The sequence below is a fragment of the Siphateles boraxobius genome, unplaced genomic scaffold (assembly GCF_051911475.1).
Source record: "Siphateles boraxobius isolate OS27281-9 unplaced genomic scaffold, OSU_SipBor_1 66, whole genome shotgun sequence".
In the NCBI taxonomy this organism is placed as follows: Eukaryota; Metazoa; Chordata; class Actinopteri; order Cypriniformes; family Leuciscidae; genus Siphateles; species Siphateles boraxobius.
The window spans coordinates 33,331,241-33,340,000 of record NW_027509193.1 but is presented as its reverse complement, the minus strand read 5'-3'; the positions used below and the strand labels follow the sequence as shown (position 1 = coordinate 33,340,000).

Genomic DNA, 8,760 nt, shown 5'->3' with positions numbered 1-8,760 from the left:
CAGCGGAGAACAGGTACAGCTGTCTTTCACTGCGACTGTGAAGGAAATGAGCCATTAAACTCTTTTAGAGCCAGACAGACAGTGACAGTACCAATTCAATTGTATTTATGACTACATTTGTGGTACACTGTACCTGTCGAATCCTGAAACCATCAGGTACTTGCCGTCACAGACCCATACTATACGGGCCCCTCTATGGCCCTCAGGTCCTGGGCCCTCCTGCAGGGACAAAGATGAGAAAACTTGGTCACAAACATACGATTTCTTTTGCTTTGAAGTTTGATAACATTTACTTGATGCCAAACTAACCTGGATGGGCACTGTGGACTTGCGTGGGTCATATAAACGCACTTTTCCATCCTTACACACAGTGGCCAGCAGTTTCCCGTCTGGACTCCAAGCCATGCCAAATATCTGAGAAAAAACATAGCGAGTGTATCCTTGATGGGTAAAAAATCATCCTGAAACAGACATTAGATAGATAGATAGATAGATAGATAGATAGATAGATAGATAGATAGATAGATAGATAGATAGATAGATAGATAGATAGATAGATAGATAGATAGACAGATAGATAGACATACAGATGATAGATATAGATAAATAGATAGATAGACAGATGAAAGATAAATAGATAAAAGATAGACAGATAGACAGACAGACAGATGATAGATAGACAGACAGACGATAGATAGATATACAGACAGACGATAGATAGATAGACATACAGATGATAGATATAGATAAATAGATAGATAGACAGATGAAAGATAAATAGATAAAAGATAGACAGATAGACAGACATATAGATGATAGATAGACAGACAGACAATAGATAGACAGACAGACAGACAGACAGACGATAGATAGACAGACAAACAAACAGACAGATGATAGATATATAAATATAGATAAATAGATAGATATAGACAGACAGATGATAGACAGACATATAGATGATAGATAGATAGATAGACAGACAGACCGATAGATAGACCGACAGACAGATAGACAGACAGATGATAGATAGATAGACAGACAGACAGATGATAGACAGACAGACATACAGATGATAGATAGACAGACATACAGATGATAGACGGACAGACAGACAGACAGATGACAGATAGACAGACAGACAGAGACAGACAGATGATAGACACAGATAGATAGACCGACAGATGACAGACAGATAGACAGACAGACAGATGATAGATAGACAGACAGACAGACAGATGATAGACAGACAGACAGACAGACAGATGATAGACAGACAGATAGACAGACAGATGATAGACAGACAGACGACAGACAGACAGACAGACAGATGATAGACAGATAGACAGACAGACAGATGATAGACAGATAGACAGACAGACTGATGATAGACAGACAGACGACAGACAGACAGACAGATGATAGACAGATAGACAGACAGACAGATGATAGACAGATAGACATACAGATGATAGACAGACAGATGATAGACAGAAAGACAGACAGACAGACAGATGATAGACAGATAGACAGACAGACAGACAGACAGACAGATGATAGACAGACAGACAGACAGACAGAGACAGACAGATGATAGACACAGATAGATAGACAGACAGATGACAGACAGATAGACAGACAGACAGATGATAGATAGACAGACAGACAGACAGATGATAGACAGACAGACAGATGATAGACAGACAGATAGACAGACAGATGATAGACAGACAGACGACAGATAGACAGACAGATGATAGACAGACAGACAGATGATAGACAGATAGACAGACAGACAGATGATAGACAGATAGACAGACAGACAGATGATAGACAGACAGACAGATGATATACAGACAGACAGACAGATGATAGACAGAGAGACAGATGATAGACAGAGAGACAGATGATAGACAGATGGACATACAGATGATAGACAGACAGATAGATAGACAGACAGATGATAGACAGAAAGACAGACAGACAGACAGACAGATGATAGACAGACAGACATACAGATGATAGACAGACAGATAGACAGACAGATGATAGACAGATAGACAGACAGACAGACCTGGTCCTGATGTCCACTGAGTCGCTTGACTTCTTCTCCTGTCTCTAGTTTCCACAGTCGTACAGTGAGGTCGTATGAGGAGGAGGCCAGTAGGCCAGACGCGAGGGGGTGGAACTTGATGGAGTAGATTTTCTCAGTGTGCCCTGCCATTGGTCAAGGAGCATGTCAATCAAACACTACATAAATACTGCTTTACAGTTCAGAGTTCACATGTGCTGGTTTCTTACCCCGCAGAACACACTCCGGCTCAGTCAGGGTTTCCGTCAGGCCTCCTTTGGGAATCTGCCACACGCGGATCTTGGCATCATCACCGGCTTTGAGAGAGAGAGAGAGAGAGAGAGAGAGAGAGAGAGAGAGAGAGAGAGAGAGAGAGAGAGAGAGAGAGAGAGAGAGAGAACAATGCTGACATTCAGATTTCAGTGTTTCAGTGTAATTAGGTTTCTTTTGATGAAATGCCTGAAGACACAGCTGTCCTTCAAACAATTAATTTACTAAAAACTCAATTTTCTTTTTACTTTGAAGTGAACCATGACTTAATTGAAATAAAGATGAAATTAAATATAAATATTAGATGAAAAACTTTAAGCAAAACAACTGAAATTGGTTTAATTTGAAGCACTACAATTACTAACTGGAAATATTAATTACTAAAAAATCAGTTTAAATCTAAACAGTAACATTGCTAAAAATTAAAATAAAATGAATGTACTTTTTAATATTTTCAGTTAATTCAAGATATGAATAAAATAAATAATACTAAAATATCAATGAATAATATACTTCCTCCTGTAAAACACTTTGGATATCAACATCTAAAGGAATAAATGTAGATATAAATAAAAGTACTAATAACAAGAAGTTGTATAATTAAGTAAAAATACAAATATACTAAAAATGCTTTCATTAAAACAATAAATTTTAAGCAAATTCATGAAGTGCCATATTTTCACTAGAATATAGTCACTGATATGTAAACTAAATAAATGTAAAATATAAACTATATAATATCTTTTAATAAGAACATCAACACTTAACAGACATTACTGCATTCTACTAAATTCATGTTTACATAATTTTCCATATCCTGAAATCATAGTACAGTATTATAAAGTTTACATTAGTTTAATAACGCTTTTTGACAATCAAATCAACCACAACATAAATAAATATTAGATTTGAAAGAGCTATGTAATAAATTAACCATATTTATAAAGAAATATATCTAACATATACTATTTTTACATTATTTATAAAATCGAATTAAATATAATAATATAAATTAAGTACACAGTAATATGTTTTACTTCATATTTAATTTAATATAAAGTATTTAGGATTTTTTTTTTTTATGTTAGCAATATCAGTCCACCTCCTGCCGGTAACCTCATGTAAATCCTTTAGATGTCTGTAGATGAATATCTGGAACTTTATATAGCATCATAGCTATATAAACTCTGTCTTGACCAATCAGCATCCAGGATCAGAATCGAAAACTCACCCACAACCAGCTTGTGTGTGTCGAAGGGGTCCCAGCCGAAGTCCGCCACACTGACAGTGTTCTGGATGGTGGGCAGAGCGGTGTCCGGCAGTTTTCCAGGCTGGGACAGCTGCAGAAAAAGACAGTTAGCAACTGTAAATCAATCTAAGATTTGGGGAAGAAAGGTCTGAATATAGCACCTCGAACACAGCGATCTGCCCTCCAGCGATGGCGAGAGGCACCGCCACACGCTGCCCGTTGGCACAGAAGCCGTCGCACTCCCCTGGTGTAGTCAGATGAAGCCCGCGCAGGTTGGTGATGTGGGTGTCCCGGTGTAAAACGGCCCCCTGGATGTGACGAAATTTCGAACTCGGGCCTGCAAATCACAATCACAAGCTATTTACTAATAGGGTTGGGCGATTTACACAGCTAAAAGCATTATATCTTGATATGGTTCAGCATTTTGACAATTTGTGATATATGTACTATAAATTGTTACACAACTACATAAATTGTTCACAACTTTGTGGAGAAAGTTTGGAAGAATGAATACTTATATTCAGCAGGGATGCATTAAATTGATCAAAAATGATAGTAATGTTACAAAAAATTCTAGATCAGAAAAATTCTAATCATCATATTAGAATGGTTTCTGAAGGATCATGTGACACTGGAGACTGGAGTAATGATGCTGAAAATTCAGCTTTGATCACAGGAATAAATTACATTGTACCATGTGTTCAAAGAGGAAACAGTTATTTTTAAATTATAATAATATTTCCACAATATAACTGTTTTTTCTGTACTTTTTCCATGGCCTCCATGGTGCTGTCAAATGCACTCTTTGAGGTAAACTGACCGCTATTGGCGGAGGAGCCATTCAATATGTCCCGCATTAGCTTCCTGTTTCAGAAGAAATTACGTCAACGCATCATACAAAGCTGCGCCTTCCAAGGCACTTTAAATGGCTACAATTGAAAATTGTATTTATTATTTAAAAAATTCAACCTGCCAAAGTGGCTAGTAGGAGTGTCTACATGTGTCAGGTTGGTGAATGTTAATGTATAAAGTAGTGTAACAGACTAATGGAGCCGGTCCGGGACTGACCGAGCATGTTCTGGAAGGCGCGAGAGCTCTGACTGGGGCTCGGGCTCGGCATGAAGCCAGACGACAGGCCGCTGGTGGAGGATGGGGAGCGGGATGGGACGGCACTGCTGCTGGGGGTGCTGAGGGGACTGCTAGAGGTCGAGGTCTCCTGAGAAACACAGAAAGACATTACAGGCAGATCCATTCAGTGAAGCAAGCATTTTCCCTGATGCTCCTCCCACTAACCTCTTTGCTCTTGTCACGGGTCAGATCCTTCGCTGGCGCCTTCTGAGCTGACGGAGCGCTGGGCTTTGGCCTCTTGCTCGGGTTAAGACTGACTCGCTCCACCTGTCACAGAGAAGTGATATATACATCTTAAGTAGTTAATATAGCATTATTTTTTTCATTCTGTCTCTGTCCCCTCTAACCTTCTGTCATACTGACCAATTTTCAGTAAGGAATCCAACGCCAACCAATCAATTCTCATTGAATAAAGCAGAAGTGAAAAGAGTTCACCTGTTTGTTCTCTCCTTTCCACCACTCGTCTGCCGTCATGGACGCGGTGTGACCCACAGTGTCCGGATACAAGTCCGCATGGAAGTCCTGTCCTGCCTGAGACGCACAAAACACACAATGTCTAAAACATCAGATATGTTCAGATTGAAGGATTTTCGAGAATTATTGTAAAAAAAATTATTATTGTGGTTTTATTGTATTATTTTTTAAACTATACATTTAAACAAATTAATAAAGGAATACAGTATTTTACTATTGCAATCAAATTACTGTACTGTAAAAATAAGTATATAATAAAAATATTATTATTATTTTTATAGATTATTTTATAATTTAACATTTAAAATTAAATTAAATTTGAAACATTAAACAAATTAAAGAAATATTTGATTATTACAATAATACTATTGTACTGTAAAACAAGCAATGCTACTACTAATAATAATTATTTATTTTATAATTTACATTTTTAAAATGTAATTTAAAATTAAATTATAAAAATTAAATTAATAACGAAATATATTAATATTGCAATAATAATATTGTACTGTAAAAAAAAAAAGTATATAATAATAATAATTTATTTTATCATTTAAAATTTTAATGAACAAAAGCCATCGCACACCTGTTGGTGATAGGTGCGTAGGAAAGGAGCACCAAGTTTGATCGACAATCTACAAATAGGAACTCCCGCACTCTATCAGTGCTTGCAAATAAAACTTTAATTTAGCAGCAACGTTTCGTTCCGGCAACCGAAACGTTGCTGCTAAATTAAAGTTTTATTTGAAAAAAAAAAGTGTGCGGGAGTTCCTATTTGTATCATTTAAAATTTAATTTAAAATAAAATAAATAAAATTTAAAATTAATAAAGAAATATATTACTATTGCAATTATACCATTGTACTGTAAAAACGAGTATATAATAATAATTATATTAGTGTATAAATATATTATTATTGTTATTAGTTTATTTTATAATTTTAAATGTTTAAAATTTAATTTTAAATGTGATTAAACTCAAAAAATCGAACAATTAATACACATATATTACTATTGTACTGTAAAATAAAAAAAAACAAGTATACAATAATACTAATTTTTATTTTAATTTTATTATTATTTAAATTATAAAATTGTCTGTGGTGAGCAGGACAAGGCCGAGGGCCGTAAGAGAACAGAGCGACGCACGGGTCTCGTATCTCTCACGGAGGAGCGGAAGCATAAAAGGAGGAGCGACGACAGTGAAGGACGAGAGAGGACCAGGCCTGGACTGTTTTATTTGATGTTTTGTTTGACGGCAGCCCCTCATGGACGACTGCCGCCACACATACGCAACACACGGCCCTCTGCCTCATCCGGCTCGCCACATTGACATATTAAATGAATAAAGAAATATTTTACCTCTGCAACAATGCTATTTTACTAAAAAACACTGTATATTAAAGTGTTTAATAAAAGTAAAGTATTTAAAAAAATGTTATAAATAAATTAAGTAAAATGAATGTTGTAACATTAACATTACATTATGTAGTACAATTACAAAACTAATATTTGTAGTTGTCTTAATTTATTTGCTTTCAAACATTAAACTTTACAACTTTTATTTTGGCAGAAAACCACTGGGAGACATAAAAACTTCTCTTTTGCTGACACATTTAAAACAAATATTTTAATTGCAAATTCAGATTTACGCAACTGTTGTCAGCTTACACGTCATAATTGGTCTGGGCAGAGCATGCCAAGTGTTTGCCCTGTCGGTCCAGCAGAGCCGGATGTGTGTATTTAGGGTCAACAGTGTGTTAGTCCTCACCTTGCGAGGCACCTGGTAACTGATGGGCACAATGAAGCTGTCCGTGAGCTGCATCAGCCGTAAAACCTCACAGCAGCCAACATCCACAGCCAGCTTTGGCACGAGAGCCACGCCACGGGTCGGCGCGTCCGTCAAACAGTGACTCACTGAGAGCAACAGAGCAACACAGAGAGATCAGCTTCAGGAAACATGAAAAAAGAGGAACGTCAAAAAAAAACATCCGTGTTACCTTGAGACAGGAAGGGCTCGCTGGTGTTCACCTCAAAACAGTCAATCACACTCTCACCCTGAGAAAACATGATTCATAATGATATTAATATTGAATATAAAAAATGTAGTTATTAAAATATGTTATATATATAATAACTGGTTACATACATTTCCAGACACAATAAGTAGTCCAGAGTCTGGATCAAACAGTGGCATCAGAGTCCTGCGGACAAAATAAACACAGATATTTACTGACATATTTATCACAGCGCAAACATCTTGAGCTTCATTTTTTTTATATAGAACAGCATTCAAAAGTTTGAGGTCAATAGGATTTTTTTTTTAAATTAAATTAATACCCTTTATCCGGCAAGGATGCATTAAATTGATCAAATGTGACAATAAAGACATTCATAATGTTTCTATTTCAAATAAATGCTGATCTTTTAAATCTTCTATTCATCAAATAATCCAGAATAAAATGCACCACAGTTTCCAAAATCAGAATCAGAATCAGAATCAGAATCAGAAAGAGCTTTATTGCCAAGTGTGCTTGCACACACAAGGAATTTGTTTTGGTACTGAGGCTTCCAGTGGACATATACAAATACAAATACAACATGAAACATAATACTACAAATTATAAGAATAAAAAATAAAAATATAAATATATGAGAGTAAAACTATCACAGTTGGGTTTAGTCAGAATAGACATTTTCAGATTTACAGATTATGAACCTATTTACAGTGTTTTGAATATTATAAATAAATAAATCTACATATAAGTATCACCTGAGTTGTGGGATATTGCACTAAACAGTGGGAGTATTGCACTTACAGGCATATGCCTTGGGAGGAGTGTTAACTGTTCAGGAGGGAAATGGCCTGTGGGAAGAAACTGTTCCTGTGCCGAGATGTTCTTGTGGCCAGTGATCTGAGTCTCCGTCTTGACGGTAACAGTTCAAACAGGTGGTGTCCAGGGTGAGTGGAGTCTGTGATGATTTTACCTGCTCTCTTCCTCACTCTGGAAGAGTACAGGTCCTGGAGGTTTGGCAGGGGGGCACCAATAATCCTCTCCGCAGTCCGGACTGTCCGTTGTAGTCTCCTGATGTCTGATTTGGTAGCTGAACCAAACCAGACAGTGATGGAAGCGCACAAGACAGACTCAATGACGGCTGAGTAGAACTGAATCAGCAGATCCTGTGGCAGGTTGAACTTCCTCAGCTGGCGAAGGAAGTACAGTCTCTGCTGGGCCTTTTTCACAGTGGAGTCAATGTGATTGTCCCACTTCAGGTCCTGAGAGATGATAGTGCCCAGGAACCTGAATGACTCCACTGCTTCCACAGTGCTGTTCATGATGGTGAGTGGGAGGAGTGCTGAGCTGTTCCTCCTGAAGTCCACGATCATCTCCACTGTTTTGAGCGTGTTCAGCTCAAGGTTGTTATAACTGCACCAGGCAGCCAGCTGTTCAACCTCCAGTCTGTAAGCAGACTCGTCACCGTTTCGGATGAGACCGATGACAGTGGTGTCGTCTGCAAATTTCAGGAGCTTGACAGTGGGGTCTTTAGAAGTGCAGTCATTAGTGTA

General features: G+C 37.3%; 1 protein-coding gene across 1 annotated transcript in view; it reads right to left on the bottom strand.

The window, feature by feature from the left end:
• Nucleotides 1-8,760, bottom strand: part of coro7 (coronin 7) — a 159,084-nt gene that overhangs the window by 5,001 nt on the left and 145,323 nt on the right. The window contains exons 10-22 of the mRNA XM_077213737.1: nt 7,342-7,396; nt 7,193-7,250; nt 6,964-7,109; nt 5,154-5,249; nt 4,884-4,985; nt 4,659-4,806; nt 3,752-3,927; nt 3,573-3,681; nt 2,302-2,388; nt 2,075-2,217; nt 310-414; nt 134-219; nt 1-35 (exon numbers count right to left, since the gene is read on the bottom strand). The exon at nt 1-35 is cut by the window's left edge and continues 107 nt beyond it. Of these exons, the coding sequence (XP_077069852.1) occupies nt 1-35; nt 134-219; nt 310-414; nt 2,075-2,217; nt 2,302-2,388; nt 3,573-3,681; nt 3,752-3,927; nt 4,659-4,806; nt 4,884-4,985; nt 5,154-5,249; nt 6,964-7,109; nt 7,193-7,250; nt 7,342-7,396 (1,346 nt within the window). The remainder of the gene's footprint in view (nt 36-133; nt 220-309; nt 415-2,074; nt 2,218-2,301; nt 2,389-3,572; nt 3,682-3,751; nt 3,928-4,658; nt 4,807-4,883; nt 4,986-5,153; nt 5,250-6,963; nt 7,110-7,192; nt 7,251-7,341; nt 7,397-8,760) is intronic.